We start from the raw sequence: 21,101 nt of genomic DNA on the forward strand, positions 1-21,101 counted from the left end.
TCGGCTAACCAGGGCATGTAGGAGCCGGGGTGGGGGAAGGCCAGACTGCGCATAGGAAGCGCCATAACAGCGCTTCCGCGATCCCCTCCCTGCCCCCAGGAACACCGCCTTTCCGGCTGCTCCGCACTGCTCTCATGAGCACAGAGCCAGGGACGAACCACGCCTCCTACAAGGTGGTGGGGGAGAGGGCAGGGAGTTGGGTTTCTGGGAACCAAGCTCAGAGCACTGGCTCTGAGCTTGGTTCCCAGAAACGGGAAAATCCTATGGCCATCTAGACGCCATCTATCAGCCACAGGATTGCGCCCTAATATGCCTTTTGTACCATTCCAAGCAAAGGGAATAAATCCCCCTTGTGAAAAATAGGCTACCTCTCTAAAACCTTGTGGGAAAACGTAAGAAAAATAAGTACAGAGAATGGTTTCCCCTCTTTCATGGTTTCCTTGTAGAATTAAAGGTTTGCATGATTTAAATTTTATAGGAGGAGGATGTCTTTCAATGTAGTGTATGTGGAAGGACTGTGGAAAGCCAATGGGGTGATAATGGCAGGGGAGGCGAGATCATCTCCCTTTCCAATAGAGTGGCACTCCCCCCTGCCATATTTTCAGAAGGGCTAACCTGGACATTACTTTAACCCATAATCACAAGGGGAAATCCTGTGTTGGGGAACCCACCATGACTTTTTCCTTAGAAAAAGGAGCCCCGAGGAGCCTCTGTGCTGACACCCTATCCCTGGGGCTTCTGTGGTGCACCCCTATAGCCCCCCTGAGGCAGAGGTCACCCCACTCCCTTCCCCTAAGGGGGGGGGGGGCAAAGCAGCCAGGATGAGGTAGTTATATAACTGTGTCCCTCGGCCTACTAATCTCTCCTGGCTTCAACCTGAATTGCCTGCAAAGTCATGTGCTGGTTAGGGATGTCTGCCCCTAGTGGCTGAAGATTGATTGATTATTAGATCCCACCTTTCCTTATCATAGAACTCAAGGTGGCTACATGCAGTTCCTATGTGGCCTCCCCTCCAAACACCAACCAGACCCAGACCTGCTTAACTTCAGCGAGGTGGCTGCCTCATGTGCCTTCAGACCATGCCCTAGAAGATATATTGGAGGCTTCAATAACACAGACACATTGAAATTAATTAAAATGAAAAATAAAATTAATTTAGAATCAAAATAACACTGAGGCACATACCCCTAGGGTCCCTTTAATATGCATGTCAAGTTTCAGGTGTCTAGGTTTCATGGACTTAGTGTTATGGATGTGACAGACACACACATCGTCTTATTATAGATCATTTTGTTGTATTAATTATTGTGCTTGTAATTTTGATGTAAACCACCTTGAAGACTTTCATAGTGGAAAAGAAGGATATAATCTTTTTTTAAAAAGAACTAAGCAAAGTAAATAAGTACATGGGTCCAGTATGCTTTTAAAACTGGAGACAAGAAGATAAATCTTTATTAGAAGGACACAACTGAATAGTTTAAAAAATCCCCCCAAACATGTTCATATATATTATTCAAATAAAGGAAACAAGAAGTTCTCTTACAAAAATTAACCACTCATAACAGTTTATCTTAACAATAAAGGGAATAAATCAGAGTGTTTTCACTTCTGCAATTAAGTTCTCCTAGTTTGGAAGTTTCAACCTCACCCCAAATTCAATTTCAGATTTGGCTTACCAGGTAGGGCGGTCTTTCTGGTATATGGTGAATTTGGTCAGCCAAATTTGAAAAATCCATTTTAGGGGATTGTTTAAGAGAGGACCATTTTGGCCCCAAGGCCTGCTGGGGGAGACATCCAAGGCCATTTGACAAAAACAAACCATCACAAACACTTAATGTGAGTTATGTGAATGTGCCTCCAAAGTCATTTGCAAATCTCCATCCCCATTTCACTTCCTCTTGCTGTAGCCAGAAGTGAAATATTTTTGCACTAAGCTCCAGCAATATGAGGCAACCTTAGGGAGTGAGTGTCAGGTGGCCTTTGTCCTCCAGCTCAAAGAAGGGGACAACGGGCTCTCCAGAAAATGAAGCATTGGAGAAGGCATAGATTGGGCTTGCTGTGTCAGCATCGTAAAAGGCCACTCGCTGCCCTGGGTAGTTCAGAATCACTTGGATCCTCTTGGGCTCCCCATTCATGGGAAGATTATGGTGAATGAATGTCCTGTAGCGCTCTCTTCTCTTTCCTATAGCCCAGATCCCTTTCTCAGGACTCACGTCCAAATAGCCCATACGCGCCACAGACCTTCTGGCCACCCCCAGAGCCCAAAATTTTGTATCATCCACGGTGACTTCCCAGCTATGTCTGCCTGCTGTAAAGCCCTCCTGTCCCAGCACAACAGCACATTCCTTGAATCTCTCTGGATTGTCAGGCAAATCTTGACATTTGTCTCCCCATCTCACACTCCGATGATCTTCAGACAGAATGAGCATGGGATGAGCTGTGTCTGGATCCAGAGTTACTTTTGCTGTAGAGAGGTGGTAGGGAAATGAGGAAAGAGAAGACAAGCAGATTAGGTGGGAGGATGGCTTACACTGAGCTTTGAAACATCCCAGGAATTACCTTCCCTTTAAAAATCAATAGGGTTTCCATGTACTGCATTCCAGATTGGGATTCTCCTCTCCTTCTTCCAGACTCTCCCCACATTTGAACAGGGCGAATGCTGGGGGCAGGTTAGTCAAGGACAGAAAACATACCCTCCTGATAACCCTCCTGCAGGATTTAGTTATTTCTTTAAAATATTTTAAAATCCTACTGTTTCTGTGATTCAAGGAAGCTTAGAGAGGCAAAAACAAAGACAACCCATAAAAGCATTTCTGTGCTTTTCAGCTTAAGACAGCTGGAGAAAGAAGGGAGGCCAGAGCAAAGAGAAGACAATTTATGTGAGCCTTCCCCAACCTGGTGTCCTCTAGATTTTTGGACTTCAACTCCCATCAGACCCAGCCAGTGTGGCCAATGGTCAGGAATGCTGGGAGTTGTAGTCCAAAATATCTAGAAGGCACCAGGTTGGGGAAGGCTGATTTATGCTACCTCAATACTCCTTGTGGGAATTGGCAATTTATGACTTCCAGAGAAAAATCTGGGTGCCTCACTTCAGGTAAGCAGGCACCAGGTTATGCCCTCTGTGTGTGCGCTTTGGATTGGGAACAGCATCAATGTGACAGACCTGTTGGCCAGTTCTGATTCAACTGGAGGCATTGACTGGCATCAGTGTTTATTTCCAAAGAGGCAACAGTATGATTTCCTTGCTACTTGCACTTTTACAGTGCCAAAGCGTATTAAAGGCTTGTTGACGTACAATTTTAATGCAGCAGAGGTATCTTAAAAGCGCACTTACTACCTTCAAAATGCATGTACATTTTAATATCCTGCAGCAAGCTCAGGATTGTCAAATGTTATGTGCTTTAGATAAAATAAATGGCCAACATTCGACTGGAGCAAGCATAGGTTATCCGTGGCCCTTGGCCTAAATTCTAAAGCCCTTTGGAAGAGATCAGTTCAGACCTCTGGCAAGAGCGATCTGTCCCTCCTCCAGCAGCCCATTGGATGTGGAGGGAGAGGGACAGGAAGAAAAGGGGGTTGGAGAAAGAGGGAGAGAAAAAGGGAGTGCAGCCACCCACCTTTGCCTCTGGCTCTGCTCACTGCTGAGTTTGGCCTCACCCAGCATTGGCATGAAGGCCCTAACTGGTTGCCCCCGAGGAAATGCAGCCCTCAACAGCAACAACAAAAGGTTCCCAAGCTGGACTAGACCTTGATCTGATCCAACAAGGGCAGTTCTCAAGCCAAAGCCTCATATTTAAAGCCAGAGAAAGGAAGTATATAAATTGGCAGGGAACTTCTCCCTCATTAACTTTCCACAACTCATAGTTAACTCTATTTTGCATGCTAAATATGATTTGCCAGCTACGGCTGAATGGCAATACTCCAGTTGCAACATTTGTTCGTTTCTAGGTTTGGCCCTGCTGCTTTTAGAGCTTCAGCATCTCCCTCACTATTGGAAGCACTTATTGAGGCCAAGCAGGCAAATCAACCTACAATCCTTACCTAAAAGTATTATTGGTGAATGCATGTGATATACAAGGTCTTAAGCAGGAATGGAATACGGAACTGGACTGCCCGATTTTGCCTAACCAATGTATGGCCACCTTGGCGTCCGTATATGGTGCACCTACAGAGCTCAGGTTGTGTCTCATTCAGCAAAAACTCTTGTCTCGTGTCTATTGGATGCCGCAACATCTCTTTAATAGGGGTTTGTCTAAGTTGGCTAATTGTTGGAAGTATAATGCCACTAATGCTTCTTTTAAGCATATGTTTTGGCAATGCCCAGCAGCTGTCCCTTATGGGGAGGAGGTCAGTATATGGATAAATTTTGTACTGCAACACACCATAATATTTACTGAGGTACATGCTCTTTTAAATTATCCACCTGATTCCTGGGAGTTAACGCGTTGTCTGCGCAAATGGCTTCTCTGCATCCTTCTGACAGCTAAAAGACTGATATTACAAAACTGGAAGGATAAATGCTCATGTGCTATAACACAATGGATTATGGACCTTATAATGCTTTCAACATTTGTACAGGTGGGAAAACGGTGCCACCTACAAATGCATACTTATTTGGATATTTGATCTGCTTTTGCTGAAGTTTATGTATAGTTTTTAGGAACCTGTATTTTCATTCATATATATATATGTGTGCGTGCGTGCATGTGTGTGTGTATACAGTATATTCACAAACACACACACACACACACACAGCCTATGTATGCATTGAAATTGATATATTCAAATCTATATAGCCTGCTTTCTTTCTTTCTGTTGAAATTTTATAATAAAGATATAATTTTTAAAAAAATTAACCCATTAGTGGTTCCAGAGCCCCCAGTGCAAGAATGGGGAACTCCAATGAAATCCAAGCAGGCAGCTTTCAGACAAGCCCCCCTCCCTCTTGCGTATTTGGTCCTCCAGCAGATCGTTCAACTTACTGTCCAGCACTCGACGTTCATTTACTAGAATGTCTGGGGAAGGAAAGGGAATAGCCATTAAGCAACACACCATCATGTACATAACACACTTTGCAACGCACAAAAAGAACCAGTTGATATAATTAAAGCTGGGGTCCCCAACCTTTTTGGACCTGTGCGCACATTTGAGAAACTGCTGCGGGCACTTCCACAAACTGTCTAATCAGTGGATTGCCGCTTTGGTATCTACCTGTCGTGCTATGAATCTTAGGCTGCGTCAAAAGCAAAAACTTTTGTTTCATGTCTACTGGATCTGCAATGTCTCTTTAATGAAGGATTGTCTAATTTGGCTGATGGTTGGCTGTGCAATTCAGCTAACACTTCTTTTAAACAGGTTTTGGCAATGTCCAGTGGTTGCTTCTTTTTGTGGGGAGATTATTACAAAGACAAATTTTGTACTGGAACAGTCCTTACTATTCACTGATGTACACACTCTTTTAAATTATTTACTGCTTCATGGAAATTTACAAATGGTCAGCATAAATGGATTCTCCACCTCCTTTCCACAGCTAAAAGACTGATACTGCAACATTGGAAGGATAAACACTCACCTCCTATAATGCAGTGGATTGAAGACCTTACAATGCTTTCAGTATTTGAATAGGTGGTATACAGGTGCCACCTTCAAATGGGTACCTATTTGGATATTTAGTCTACTTTTGTTGAAGCCTATGTAGAATTACTAGAAAGCTATATGTATTTCATGCAAATCCATGTATATATATTTTAAAAATGAAAAAAAAAAAATTATTTTGTGTGTGTGTGCCTACAGTCTCTATGTTGGGGACCCATTTGCGGGCACCATTGGAGGTGCCTGTAAGTGCCATGGGGGATCCCTGCATTATGGCATCTATGTTTTTCTTCTTTCAAGTAAAAGAATAAGTAAATGCTGAAATGACTCTGGAAAAGGCTGGGTGAGGGGAGGAAGTTATCCCCCCATTTCTAATTTGTTTCCAAATATTCAAATTTTTCTTCTACTATTGAGGTTTCCCATCACCACCGACATATCCAGTGATGACTACAATCGATGTTCACAAGCTGACACATAAGATTATTGTCTTAAGGCTGAAATGCATACTTACCTGGGAGTTAATCCCATTAAAAACAGAATTTGCATCACAGGAAATATGCTAAGGGCTGCCTTAAGCTCCAATCTAGATGAAGCTTTGACTGAATTCCACTGAAACCATTAACACCATCATTAAATTCATCATAACAATCATTTACCATTAGTTTCCAAGGGATTTCACCGTGGCTAGCATTCCCTATCCAGGGCTGACTGCTAGAAAACAACAAAGCTGGAAAGTTGACAGACAATCTTATTGTTTTAAGGCTGCAATCCTGTGCATACTTACTTGAGAATAAACCCCTTTAAAAACAATGGGACCTCAGAGTAAACATGAATAGGATTAGGCTGTAAATGCTTACAGCCCAATTCTGACTATGGCTATTTCAAAGTAAATTTCCCTGAGTTACACAGAATTTGCATCATAGAAATGTGCTAAGGACTGCAGTTTAAGGCTCCATTCCAGAGAAAGCTTTGACTAAGTTCCACTGAAACCATTAACATCACAATTAAATTCACCATAACAATTTTTCCCACTAGCTTCAAAGGGACTGAGCCATGACTGGCATTTACTAAATTAAACAAAGGCCAGAAAAACATCTATTTCTGCTTCATTGACTACGCTAAAGCCTTTGATTGTGTGGATCACAACAAACTGTGGCAAATTCTTTAAGTGATGGGAGTACCAGACCACCTTACCTGTCTCCTGAGAAACCTGTACGAGGGTCAAGAAGCAACAGTAAGAACCAGACATGGAACAAACGAGTGGTTCCAAATTGGGAAAGGAGTACAACAAGGCTGCATATTGTCACCCTGCTTATTTAACTTATATGCAGAGTACATCATGAGAAACGCTGGGTTGGATGAATCACAGGTCGGAATTAAGATTGCCGGGGGAATTATCAACAACCTCCGATATGCAGACGATACCACCCTAATGGCAGAAAGCGAAGAGGATCTCAAGAGCCTCTTGTTGAGGGTGAAATAGGAGAGTGCAAAAGCTGGTTTGAAACTCAACATTCAAAAAACGAAGATCATGGCATCTGGCCCCATCACTTCCTGGCATATAGAAGGGGAAGAAATGGAAGCAGTGACAGATTTTTTTTTCTTGGGCTCCAAGATCACCGCAGATGGTGACTGTAGCCATGAAATTCAAAGACGCTTGCTCCTTGGGAGGAAAGCTATGGCAAACCTAGATAGCATAGTAAGAAGCAGAGACATCACCTTGCCGACAAAGGTCCGTCTAATCAAAGCTATGGTTTTCCCAGTAGTAATGTATGGCTGTGAGAGCTGGACTATAAGGAAGGCTGAGCGCCGAAGAATCGATGCTTTCGAACTGTGGTGCTGAAGAAGACTCTTACGAGTCCCCTGGACTGCAAGGAGATCAAATCAGTCAATCCTAAAGGAAATCAACCCTGAGTGCTCATTGGAAGGACAGATACTGAAGCTGAAGCTGAAATATTTTGGCCACCTAATGCGAAGACAAAACTCTCTGGAAAAGACCCTGATGCTGGGAAAGACTGAAGGCAAAAGGAGAAGGGGATGGCAGAGGATGAGATGACTAGATAGTATCACCGATGCAATGAATATGAACGTGAGCACACTCTGGGAGAGAGCGCAGGACAGGAAGGCCTGGCATGCTGTGGTCCATGGGGTCACAAAGAGTCGGACACGACTGAATGACTGAACAACAACTTTACAGATAACCCCACATTAACTCGCACCTGGCTAACACAAATATTTCTGAAGCAAGAAACATGCCTTCTTTGTTTTGGGAGATGTATAATTTTATGGCAAGCATTAGTAATTTTTTTAAGTACTTGTGTGTGTGTTTGTGTGCATCTTTATATATTTGGATTACATATTCATCATTTGGATCCTCAAAGCAACTTCCATACCTTTCTTTAATGAAACTGGACTACGTCCAACATCATATGAGCAAATCTCTGCTCGTATTACAGGACCTCCCCTTCCTCTCTTCCCTCCTGTGGCCCCCTGTGCATCCCCCACCCCCAAATCTGCTGGAGAGAGGAGTCCAGTTCTGCCAACACAGTCCTTTCAGGGAGATTTCATTAAATACAAGCCCTTTGCTTACATTCTCATCAGAGACAGGCTTTCACATGTAGATTTTCCTCACCTGAACAAAGGTGAGACAGGTTCCTTCATCTTATGCCTGTCAGGCAAAAGGCAGGATATAAATAATTTTATAAATAAAAATAAGTCAGGTTCTTGTCATCTTGGCTTTGGTGGTGGGGCAAAGATAAGCACCCCCAGGAAGCACCTGCTCCCCTAGACCAAATCTGGGAGTGGAGCAAATAACAATATCACTGCCAGGAGACCAGCTCATAGCGTGATGAGAAAGGCACAGGGGAAATAGAAGAATGCCACATCTTACCATGTTTATGTCAGAATTAAGGAAGGAGTAATGGAAGCCATTCCTACTCATATTGTCCATCTGGATGTCACAATTAGGACTGCTAAGTAAAACTCTCAGCCTTCGCTTCAATCAACTATAACGCCTATGACATTTCCACAGGTAACCACAGGACTTCTGCCTGATGCTGCTTTTTGGAACTTTGATAATGCTTGTCTGATATCCTGCGCATTTGACCTTGGCTACATCTCTGACTTCTTCCTGGAAAATCCATGTTTGCCCAGGAAACTGCGCTTGAGTTGAGGCAAGACAACACCTCTGCTCTATGCAGCTGAGGGCAGCAAATAGGGGCTTCCCTGGCGGCCTCCCATCCAGGTACTTGCCAGGCCCAGACACACTTAGCTTCAAAAATGGAAGCACAGCAGTCACCTTTGGAATCTTATGGTAGGCTCCCCAATTATGACTCACTGTGGCAAGAAGAGTTATTCATACTGGCCAGTTTTTATAGATCAATTTTGGCTTAGATCATGGAGAAAGGGCAGCAAAGAGAAGGGGGATGCCTGAATGGGACTGAAGATTCAGCCTGCCCATCCTCACCTCCACCACATCTCCCTTCGGATGTCTAATCAGTTATTATCTCCCTGTTAAGCAGGGGAAGATCTTAAAGCACCAATGGGTGCAAATGAGTGACTGAAGAAAAAAATCAAGAATAATCTCAAAATAATTCTGGAGTATGCCATTTTAAGCAGAGGTTGCAGGAGTAATTACACTCACTCACCCACCCACCCTACACACACACACACTTCATTACCTTTACATCTATTCATTACACCTCTCAGAAAGGGGTTTATATCATGTAAGTCGCTGACTCTGTACTTCAGTCCAGGAGGAAAAACCAGGGGACTCTCAAACTTCTCTCTCTCCTCATACCTGGAAAGAGAGAGAGTGATGTTAATTCCCAATCTGTCCAACCCAGAATTCCCAAGTGGAGCAAAAGGAAAGAAAATAAGGGTGGGTGGGATATGCGCAAAAGTCTAGAGCAGCCTTACCCAACCTGGTGCCTTTGGTGTTTGTTGGACTCCAACTCCATTATCCCCAGCCAGGATGCTGGCTGGGGATGATGGGAGTCGCTCTCTAACACATCTGGAGGTAGCCTATTGGGATGGGCTGCCTTGGAGACAGAGGCAGGCAAAGAAAGGACCAGAGCGGCTTTGACCCACTATCACTAGACAAATGAGTCCAACAGAGTTAGCGACTCTTGTTTTGAGAGAAGAGACAGCTGCCAAGACTCTTGGAATGAAGTAGAGGGGGTGTTCTGAGAAGTGATTAGGATGACTCCTTGCTCTAGAATTGATGAACACGCCCTGCTTTGGAAGCCAGACCAGCACAGACTGAGAACTGCAGAATAAAATCAGACAGAGGGCTGCACCTTCATGCCAGAAAAGGCCCCCAAAAGTACTTCCCAAAGGTGCTTTTGAATATCATCAATATAGGTTATGATTAGACACCCAGCATGTTATCATTAGACAACAGACCCTCATTAGTCACAGAACCCACCCACCCACCGAAGCAGCACCATGATCTTCACCTGCTATGTGCAGAGATCCCAGCCTCAAGAAGCAGGAATGAAAATGAGTGGGACCCACTTACCTCTGCAAAGTGCTTCTAACACCCTTCAAGGAAAAGAGAGAGAAAAGAGGAAAGTTAGTGCCTGCCATTGGCCACTGTATGAAGACTGCACTATGAAGATTGAGGAAGACCCCAGAAGGTAGTGTAACTTCTTAAAAGAAGCAGGATGCCTGAAATGACAAGCAAATGACATCCCTCCACACACAAGTCAAGGTGCATAATACCCAAGGCCAGTGAAGTTATATTAGCATCTGAGCCGAAAATCCCATACGCCCCTCCCAACCTCCCTGGCAATAAAAATACAACAATAATAAAATGAGCAAGAATTTGCTACCCGTTCATGACACCCATAATGTTACGTATTTATTTAAACTATTTATATACCTCCCTTTATGATCAAATCACAACTGCATGAGGTGGCTGCCACATTCTGCCTAAAGGTAGGGCCACTCCCAGTTGGCAACAGTGGCTTCTGGGAAGCCCGCAAACAGGACATCCGGACAGCACCATCTCCTTGGAAGGAAGCCATTAGGAGAGAAATCATGAGACAGGAGCTGAGAACAACATCGGATTCCATCAACATTAAAAAGGAATTCCTCGTCTGCCTCGAGGTGAATATACTTTCCTACTTCTCTTCGATGCTCCTGCACATGACAGAACTGGCTTATCAGCTCCATAAACTGGGCAACTTCGCTTTTTGTGTACCTGAAGGTGGCACACCAAGGTCTGGAGCCAGCTTGTCCTGGAGAGGAGACTGGGGCCATCTCTCCAAGTCTCATCTGCAGAGGTTCACTCATTAGCTGCTGACATTTCCTTTCCATCTCCCAGAGGATATTTCCAAGAGAGGCAAGTCCCATCAACATTACAGAAATCTCTAGCCTGCACTACGGGATGTACGCAGTCTTGTTCATCTTGGATGTTCCTGCATGTAATAGAGCTGGTTCAAAGTATATCAAACTTGACCCCTTTGCTTTGCCTGGAAAGGGCCCTTGTGAGTCAGTCCTGGCACAGTCTTACCCGCAGGAGTTCATGGTCTGGCTGCTGACGTTTCTTCTCCAACTCCTGGATGATACTTCTTAGAGATGAGAGTTCTTTAGAGACGCTGGCCAGGTGGAAATCCCTTTCCTGTTCCATCTCCCCCTCTACATCTAGTATCTGGATCAGCAGAAGCTTCTGTTGTACTTCTAGAAACTCATGCATTCGTCTGAATTCATCAGTCGCATTTTCCCTCTCGGATCTGGTTTGCATCTGTGACAAAACAATGGAGAGGGAAGAAAAACATGGCAATGTCTGGAACACAGTTTGCATCAAGTTTCTTTGCATCAAGAGGATGGTGATGACAATTCCTTAGGAAGGGCACTTCTGAAGTTTCACAGATATCACATCAATTCACTTCCCAGAAACAGGGACACTTACAAGCAGGTGTTTCCCTTCCTTTTCTGTATTTGCTTTATAGGCCAGAATTTCTTTTACCTCCTGCTGCAGAATCCCCACACAGCTGCCAAGCTGATCCTGAAAAGAAAGCAAAGAGTTCCGGGTTTACATCCTCGTTAGAGGTTTACTGTGTATAACCATCAAAATTGTTACTTAGAGAGAAAGGAAGTGCAGCTGGATCATACGCTTGCTCCCTGAAGCTGGGCCTGATGGGAGCTGTAGTTCAACAAACATTGGAGAGCCACACTGTCCCCATCCCTGGGTTGGAGTTTTACACTAGGACTGGGGGGAGCTCAGTTTCAGATTGCCACTCAGCCAGGAAGCTCTCACTGGGAAATTTGCTATCTATTCACCTAACCTACCTCGCAGGGTTGTTGTGAGGATAAAATTAGAGGAGAACCATGTACTCATTGGAGGAAAGGGAGGAGGTAAACGTAGAATATTTTTTTAAATAAACAGTCAGGAGGGGGAAGCTATTTGAAGAACATTTACACATAGGCCTCGGAAAGGACAGCCAGGTTATCATGTGACCTGGCACCCAGGGGTGGTCAGAGAGCCTTGGAGGAGCTACCATGACTTCCAGGGGGGTTGCAGAGGCTCCAGCCGTATTAAGGAGGCATATGAAATATCTAAAACAGCCTTCCTCAACTTAGTGCACTCCAGATGTTATTGTCTTACAACTCCCATCATCCCCATCAAGAAAGCCCAATGCTGGATGGGGATTGCGGAAGTTGTAGGCAGCAACATCTGAAGAGCGCCTGGCTGGGGCGGGCTGATCTAAGATACCTATACACAGTAGGGTTGAGTATGAGATGAGGAGGGACACCAAGCTTAAGTCCCCTCGAAGCCAGGATTCAGCCCTTGGACATATAAAGGAGCCTTAGATGGGAGGGCTCCTGAGCACGTGCACAGTCCATTCCCACATAACTGCATCTCCCATATCTGGGAGCAGGGATAAAGGCTTCCCAGGAGCTGAGTGTGGATCCTGGGCAACCCCGAACCCTGGCAGCCCAAGGGTTTTCAGAATAGGCGCCGGCGAGCCCTATCTGTAGCTTACTCTTACCTTGTACGCTTGGGCAGCTTCTGGCATGGGGACCACACGGTGGCCACCGTGCTCCTGGGATCTGTCACACTCCACACACAGGGGGGCTTGATCGTCCTGGCAGAAGAGCTCCAGGAGCTGACGGTGCTTCTCGCATTCTGGCGGCCAGGCCTTTGCAGACACACCCCGATAGCTGAATATTTTGAAAAATCTTGGAAGAGACGCGATGTTTCTTTCCAGAGATGCTCTGCAATAAGGGCACCTGGGCACTGCGCAAGGCCCCTCCGCGCAGCTACGGATGCAGGTTTCACAGAAGTGGTGCCCGCACTCGAGCCTCACCAGAGCAGTGAAGTAGATGAAGCAGGCCTGGCAATTCTCTCCAATCCGAAATCTCTTCCTGGGGTTCTCTGCGTCCATGGCTTCACTCCTGCAGCGAGGGGCGAGTTTCCTTCTTCAGAAGCAGCCACAACCTTGTGCAGAAAAGTCACAGAGTTGTGAACATGGTTCACTACAGCTTAAAACAAGGCATGCGAAAAAGACCACACCTACCGACTAAAGGGCAGGTACAATGCCATCAGTCTGTACAATTGACACGAATACCATATATGGGAGTTGCTGCACTGGATTTCCACGTGTATGATCAACTCCCATCAGCCCCAGACAGCACGGCCAACAGGGATGATGTGAATTGTTGTACAATAACGTCTGGAGCACTACAGATTCTCCACCCTGGTCTAAGATAACTCTAATCTATTGTGGGTGCAAAGTTACTTCTTCACACAGCACACAGTGAAACTATGGAATTCACTCCTCAAGGTGTAATAATGGCCACCTTTAAAAGGGGACTGGACAAATTCATGGAAGACAAAGCTATCAATGGCTACCAGTCCTGATGGCTATGTGCTACCTTCAGCACCAGAGGCAGTGAGCCTATGTACACCAGTTGCTGGGGAACATGGGTGGGAGGGTGCTGTTGCGCTCATGTCCTGTTTATAGATTCCTGGTTGACAGTTGGCTGGTCACCGTGTGAACAGAATGCTGGACTACATGAACCCTTGGTCTGATCCAGCAGGGCTCTTCTTATGTACTTATGTTCTATGCAAGTTTAGACAGAAAAAAGTCCTATAACATCCAGCATTCCACAGCTAGAATGGCTGTTTGGGCATGCTGGGAGTTATAGGGCTTTTTTCTGTTTAAACATGCATAGGATTGTGCCTTAAGATAGCCTTTCCCAACCTGGTGCTCTCCAGATGTTTTTGGAGTACAATTCCTATCCACCCCAGCCATCATGGTCAACCTGGAGGGGACCAAGTTGGGAAAGGCTGTAACAGGGGAAGTCTTGGTGTCTGAGCTCTGTTGGGTGAGCAACAGAGAGTGAAAAAACAAAATGGAAGAACTTAGGAGCCTGGATCTGCATTATATTGGAAATACTTATTTATTACTTTTCTAGACTGCTTAATAGCTGAATCTCTCTGGGCAGTTCACAACAGTTGAAACCATAACATTCAACATAAGATGCACTATTAAACTTTAAAACCACAGTTTAAAATAGAAGCTAAAAGGCTTGTAACTCCCCTTAATCTGACCTAAAGCGGAAGGTGCTAAAAAAACTTTCAGGATGCTGAAATGTTTCTGTGTACCAGTGCCTATTATTTAATCAAAACCTATTATGTAATCAGTGTTGGGGAGATTATATTCTGCCAAAAGGATTCCATTGTCTGTTGCAGGAAAGATTATTCTAATGACTCTAGCAGAAGCTACAGTCTGCCACTGAACTTGAATACTTCAGCTGATAAGATTAGCTCAGGTTCTGGGGCAGCATTAAAATGGCCAGGCTTTGCCCTCAGGAGAAGAGACCTCAAAGGAATGGGTCTCCACCCTGGAAAGGAAGATGGGGTGGGGGAAGAGGGCTTGGGTTACCACATTCCCCAGAACCAGGAAAGGCAGATCTCATGATCTGCCCACCCCCAACTACAAAGGGGGTGGGCAGATCATGAAGCCCCGTTCAAATGCAGGATTTCAGGCTGGTGTAGAGATGCCCCTGGCGCCCTCCGGATGTTTTGGACTACAACTCCCAAGATTCCTGAGCATTGACCTGAGCTGGGTCTGATGGGTGTCCAAATGTCTGGAGGGAACCAGGGTAGGAGAGGCTGCAAAATGAAGCTAGATGGACCCATGGTCTGAACCCAGTACAGAGTACAGATGATACATTCAGAGGACAACGGTGATGGAGAGAGACAAAACAAAAGGACAGCAAAACTGTGGGAGGGGCGGGATAAGATTTTAGACAGACAATGCTCTTTAAAAAAAAAAATCACGATCAGGGTTAGCTTCCTAATTTCCTAAAATCCACTGCCTTTTGAGGAAGTCTGGAAAAAAAACCCATCCCAGTTTTCTATCTACGTGTCTTCTATATGTCAATAGCAGTCCTCAAGCAACGTGGAACTTTCATTTCATATACAGGTTTTCTATAACACAATCCCTCACTCCAAGCTCCTCTGCAGGGGAGGTACTAGGTTCCTAAAAGATCTGGGGCACAGGCCCACAGGACATAGAATATTTTACTTACTTACTTACTTATTTATTTCATTTCTATACTGCCCAATAGCCGAAGCTCTCTGAGCAGTTCACAAAAATTAAAACCACAAAGTACAACATAAACCAATATAAAATATAAAAGCTTAAAACTACAATGTAAAAGTTCAAACAGAATAAAACCTAGCAGCAATGCACATTTAAAATACAGATTTAAAACAGCAGAGCTAAAAGACTAGAGTGCTAAAATGCTGGGCAAATAAAAATGTAGATGCCAGGCGAACCAATCTAGGGAGCTCATTCCACAGCCAGGGTGCCACCATAGAAAAGGCCCTCTTCCTGATAGCCACCTGCCCCACTTCCTTTGGCAGAGGTTCCCAGAAAAGGATCCCTGAAGATGACCTTAGGGTCCGGGCAGGTATGTATGGGAGGAGGCAGTCCTTCAGATAACCCGGCCCCAACTGTTTAGGGCTTTGAATGTTAATACCAGCACTTTGAATTGGGCCGGACATGGACTGGCAGCCGGTGCAACTGGAAAATTAGTGGCGTAACGTGATCTCGTTGGCCAGTCCCTGTTAACAACTCGCTGCCCTGTTTTGGACCAGCTGAAGTTTCCAGACCATTTTCAAAGGCATCCCCAAACAGCACAAATAGGCATATGCTAATTTACATATGCAAATATATGTGCATTAAAAACAATTGCTATGATTTAAATTTTATAGAAGGCAAGGTAATTAACCTCTTGCTTGCTTTCAGGACAGAACTGTGCAATGTCCCAAATTGTGTTTGCTTACAACTTACTGTCCACGCGTATGTGGGAATGTATTGTAGACTATCATGACCCATGCTCTTAGGCTGAAAATGTACACCATTACTAGGGAGTAATCTCCATTAAAGATTTACTTCTGATTAGATCCTCACTCTCCCCCCCCCCCCCCAAACCACAACAGCACCAGAGACCTCAGGACTGGAGGACGTTGCTTTGCTGCTCCTGGCGCCCAGACCAGGTGAAGAGGCATAGAGAGAGAGCAATGGCCAAAGGGGGCTCCTCCTTTCATTTCAAATACTCTAGAACACATTTTGTTACAGTTCTTGGGCTCTAGACTTTCAGTCCTAAAATCTACATCAAATGTTACAATATTAAGTTTCTAGCAACCTCATCATCATGTTATCAATCCCCAGGTTTCTCTTTAGATCCAGATATTGGAACTATCTTCAGGATGGATAAGGCAGGTTGCAGCTCTGAGCACATATACTAGGGAGTAAGACTCCAATCCTACATACGCTTACCTGGGATTAAATCCCATTAAGCTCAGTATGAATTACTTCTGAGCAAACATGCTTAGGAATACACAATAAGTTTGATGTAATCCTAAACATGTTTCTTCATCCACAGATCTCTCTGTACCCCAGTTCCCTTACCCCACATAATTTCCTGTACCATCTCGGCTAACTTTTCCCACCCCACAGTCTCTACAACCATGTATAGGGCTGGCCACAAAACATTTTGCTGCCTGAGGCAGAGCAGCAAATGGAGCCCCCCACCCCCCCACCCCCAAGGTGCATAGCAGTACTCAAAGCCAGTCAAGTTGTTTTGGGCCCTGAGGCAGAAACTCCTAAAAGTGCCTCTCCCTTTCCATGGCACTAAAAATACAATACTAATTTAATTAATTAAATAATGAATAATTTGCTGCTTTTTCATGAGGCCCTGAATCAGCTGTCTGAGGCAGCTGCCTCAGGCTCTAAAATGTGTGTGTGTGTGTGTGTGTGTCTTTAAAGGACCCTGTATCCTAAGGACACCCCTTTTTGTAAAGAGGGATGTATGGGCAGGGGAGAAGAGGGCATTTGATTTCAGAAAAAACCTCAGGCAGAAAGATTCAAGGGGAAGCACATGTGGGCAAAAAGCCAGCTGGTCCAGGGAGATCAGATGCAACAGAGATCACAAGGGCTCCTGTACCTTTATTTCAGCAAGTGTCTTTTTTCTCCAGTTACTTGAAAAGCAACATCTTTCAAAATCACTTTCTGTACAGTGGCCTCATGTCCATGAAAGCTTATTATGCCACAGTGAATTTGTGAGTGCCATAAGGCATTGTGGCTTTTGAACACAAAACAGCAAGAAGCCCCTCTCCTCCTCCCACATCTATTCACCTTTCTCTGGCCTGGTGCAAACCCCTGATGCCAAGGAGGATCATGCACCCACCAGAATCTGGTCACAGGAATCATATGTGAGCAGCCAACACACCTGCGCTTCCTCTTGTCAGGGCCTCGCTGGGGCATGCTGGGAGTTGCAGGACTTTTGTTCTGTCTAAACATGCATAGGATTGCACCCTTAATGGTCTTACAGCCCCCACCCCATCTTAAGGTTCATATGGCAAGCACCCACCCTACCATTCCACAGCTGCTGTATGCCTGATATGTTACAGAATAACAACAACATCAACAAAGGCAACCCTGTTAAATAATTTAAAAAGACTTCACAGATGTGCAGATTTTTACATTTCATACTCAACCCATCATGGGACATTACCGAACACATTTACTTAGAAGTGAGTCTCATTTTGTTGTAGAAAGGGATTAGACAAAAAATATAAAATGAGCATCTGTAACCAAGTACATAGGTTTCCCCATGGCAAGCTTGGCTAGTTCAGTGTGGTGATCATCATGGTATAATTTGGTTAGAATGGAGAGGTATATTTGTATGCCTGAAGAAAAGGCACTCTGTTCATGCTTAGGAGCTCTGTTCTTATTACTTCGCATTTTATAGCCTGTAAACATTTCACAGCATCCTGCTACTCTGTTTTTGCAATACTTTCACCTATCCATCCCCCCTTCCTTCTTTTCATGTACTCTGTAATGGCAAGCTCTGCCATGCCCCCACGATGGCTTCTATGCTCAAAATAGCAATGGGTGCTGCGACAAGAAGCCCCACAGGGAAATCCGCCCACTGTGGCTTCTCATCATGTACAAACCAGGCCTCACCTTCATCTTTCCCAACCACAAATAAACTCAGTTAGGGTGCAATCCTATGCCTGTTTAGACAGAAAAAAGTCCTACAACTCCCAGCATTCCCCAGCCAAATGGCTTCTTTTAGAGGGGTAGCACTTCAGAGGAATTTAGGAGGGTGTGCAGGGTGTGAGGTTTGCACATACTTACAGTAACTTTATGAGGTGTGGTGAGGTGGCTGAGGGCTTCTTCTTTCTTTTTTTAAAACTGTAAAACCTATTGAAAAGCCCCAGCACTTCCTGGATTATGACATCACATAGTCCTAACCCTCTTTTTGGCATAATCTCCTGCCTGAAACTATATGGGAGAAATTAAAAGTGGAGGGGGAGAAAGAAGTTTGTGGAGGCTGATTAAATCCTTTGCTCTGCTGAAGCTACTGAACTTCTGCAGAATCCAAAGGTGCCTGTTTAGGGCAGTAAAATCAGATGCCAGTACTTCACAGAGAGCTCTTCCTGCCCTTCCCACTCCCTCTTCAGAATTTAATTGCAAGCAAGCTCCCAGCAGTGAATATGTAAAAGGAGAAAAATGGGGAGAGAGAGAAAATGACGAGCAGAGTGTGGAAGGAAAAGTCTCCCCTCTAGTTTAAAAGGCTGGTGCATTCACACTACACTCCGTATTTGTCTGCTAAGGGAGTGAGTCCTAAAGTTTCCTAGTAACTCCAAGGCCACTGAGCTCAGAGGAAAGAAGCGGGCATGTCTTAAGGCAGGTGAGGGCAATTGGGGCAGCTCTAACGATCCAGGGCCCAGCTCTAACGATCCAGGGCCCATGCCCATGTGGGCGCTTCGCAAACACTGCCCATGCCGCTGTGAATAAAGGGAGAACAGACAATATGGATTTTTTTTTAAAAAAAAATCCCCTCAAGAGATATGTCGCAATTGAGAAGATTGAGGGCGGGAGGAAAGGGACGCAGCGAGAATAATGCGCCATCGCAACTTAAGAGGCACAAACAGGCAGCCCTCATGCAAGTACAGAGATCTGCAATGCTCGGCACCCTTAGAATAAAGCTAAGTGGACTTCTGAGCACACGTGGAGAACATCTGGCTGCAAAGAAGGTGTGACACGGAAATGCACTTTACCTCCCAGTCTGGCCAAGCAGCAGCAGCTGTCCTGATCTGACGGAACAGGCAAAGTGACTCCTTTGATTCAAGCGAGTTACCGAAGAAACTCCACCGCCACCCGGAAGAGGACGAAGCAGCAGGCAACGCGTTCGAAATCCCCGCCACCGAAGGCGCAGCCACTCCGGCTCCTGGAAGGGGCTGGCCTCGATCCACGTGGCTCTGTTGATAAGCCAGTGGGCCCTCCTTGTGAGGGCGGAGCCACCCGAAAACACGTGGAAGGCTCCCGGAGGGATTGCTCTGGGGCTCTTTGCTCCGGGGGATGCAGCAGCTTTGGGCAGCTAAAGACGGAAGAGGAATTCACGAGCGGCCAGATTTCTGGTCCCCTTGTTAAATCATCACTTGAGGGCTTGGAGCCCAACTTATCTTCTGCTTAGAAATGAACAACAGCTCATTGGTGACATTGGAACAAATCTAAATGGATGGTTTATCTTTGGTGCTGCAACGCAAGTCACATGTCACGCTGTCTAGGAAAGCCTTCCCCACTCTGGTGCTCTCCAGATATTTCGAACTTCGACACCCATCAGCCCTAGCCAGCATGGCCAATGGTTAGGAATGCTGGAAATTGTAGTACAGAACATCTGGAGGGGACCAGGTTGCGGTATGGCATGTGTAGTTGGAAAACCCAGCAGGCACATACTGAACCAGCAGGCACGGACCCGCAGGCACAAACTGAACGTGGGACCAGCAGGCACATGCTGAAAGTGTCCTGGTGGTGCAAATCCGGGGTGGGATAATAGCCTGATCCTAAGCATGTCTATCCCAATGTATTCAATGCAATGAGTATGGACTTGAGCACGCTCCGGGAGAGAGCGCAGGACAGGAAGGCCTGGCGTGCTCTGGTCCATGGGGTCACGAAGGGTCGGACACAACTGAACGACTGAACAACAACATCCCAATGTATCTTTTACCGTGCTGTTTGGAGCTGGTTCCTAGAACGTAAGAATAGCTGTGCTGGATCAGGCCAACACCCTATCTAGTCCAGCATTGTTATCCCAGTGGCCAACCAGATGACCCAATGGGAACCCCATAAGCAGGACCTGAGCGCATCATTAGCATCCTCCCTCTTATGTTGTTCTGTAACAGGAATTGAGAGATATGTTGCTACTACCTATAATACTGGTGGATATTTAAACCAGGTCTTGAGGGCAACTACTTCCTCCACAGCCATCATGTTCATAGCCTTATCCTACAGGAATTTGTCTAGCCCCCTTTTAAAGCTATCCAAGCTAGTGGCCATGCTGCATCTTGTGGTAGCAAATTCCATAGCTGAACTATGCCTTTGTGTGAAGAAATCCTTCCTTGTATCTGTCCTGGATCTCCCACCATTCAGTTTCATTGGATGACCCCAGGTTCCGTTATTATGCACTTTTTTTACACCATGCATAATTTTTCTACATTAAAGAACTTTGAACCTTTCCTCATAAGGGAGTTGCTGCAGCATTCTGGTTGATCATTTTGGTTGCCCTTTTCCAGCTCTATAGTATTCTTTTTACAGTGCAGTGACCAGATGCATACGCCAGAGACATTTTGGGAGGGACACCATGTATAGGTGTTCCTATGCTAATGCTAAGAACCTCCAAGCCAAACTAGGAGAGTTGGAATGCCTGGTTTTAAAGGCCAATCTAGATACAGCGGGCATTACGGAAACCTGTTGGAATGGAGAGAACCAGTGGGATATGGTCATCTCTGGATATCAATTCTAAAGGAAGGACTGGGAAGAGAATACTGGAGGAGGTGTTGCTCTGTACGTCAAAGAAGGCATAGTGTCAAGAAGACTAGAAAACCTAAAAGGGACAGACTCCTCTACAGAAGTGCTGTGGGTGACAATACCAGGCTCCAAAACTAATTTAGTACTAGGAACATGCCATGGTCACCCAGA

The 21,101-nt window shown here is 45.3% G+C and overlaps 1 protein-coding gene across 1 annotated transcript; it reads right to left on the reverse strand.

Moving 5' to 3' along the window:
• Positions 1-1,425: 1,425 nt before the first annotated feature.
• On the reverse strand, positions 1,426-19,334 carry LOC146355676 (zinc finger protein RFP-like). The gene is made up of 8 exons (XM_084831027.1): positions 19,181-19,334; positions 12,588-13,036; positions 11,507-11,602; positions 11,108-11,338; positions 10,112-10,134; positions 9,273-9,391; positions 4,983-5,015; positions 1,426-2,464 (listed from the first exon to the last, which is right to left on the reverse strand). The coding sequence occupies exons 2-8, from the start codon at positions 12,981-12,983 to the stop codon at positions 1,956-1,958; spliced, it is 1,407 nt and encodes a 468-aa protein (XP_084687153.1). The 5' UTR covers positions 12,984-13,036; positions 19,181-19,334; the 3' UTR covers positions 1,426-1,955.
• Positions 19,335-21,101: the final 1,767 nt, after the last annotated feature.

This window comes from Heloderma suspectum, chromosome 2 (assembly GCF_057233095.1).
Source record: "Heloderma suspectum isolate Gila_16-S chromosome 2, 16-S_ref, whole genome shotgun sequence".
Taxonomy (NCBI): domain Eukaryota; kingdom Metazoa; phylum Chordata; class Lepidosauria; order Squamata; family Helodermatidae; genus Heloderma; species Heloderma suspectum.

Bases quoted from the DNA above. Each gene is read 5' to 3' on its own strand.
- LOC146355676 (XM_084831027.1), bottom strand. From the start codon at position 12,983: ATGGACGCAGAGAACCCCAGGAAGAGATTTCGGATTGGAGAGAATTGC. The intron at 5,016-9,272 runs GTAATGAAGTGT...TTCCTTCCCCAG, and splicing joins TGTAATGAATAGATGTAAAG to ACATTCTAGTAAATGAACGT. The intron at 2,465-4,982 runs GTAAGTTGAACG...ACCTCTCTACAG, and splicing joins TGAACGTCGAGTGCTGGACA to CAAAAGTAACTCTGGATCCA.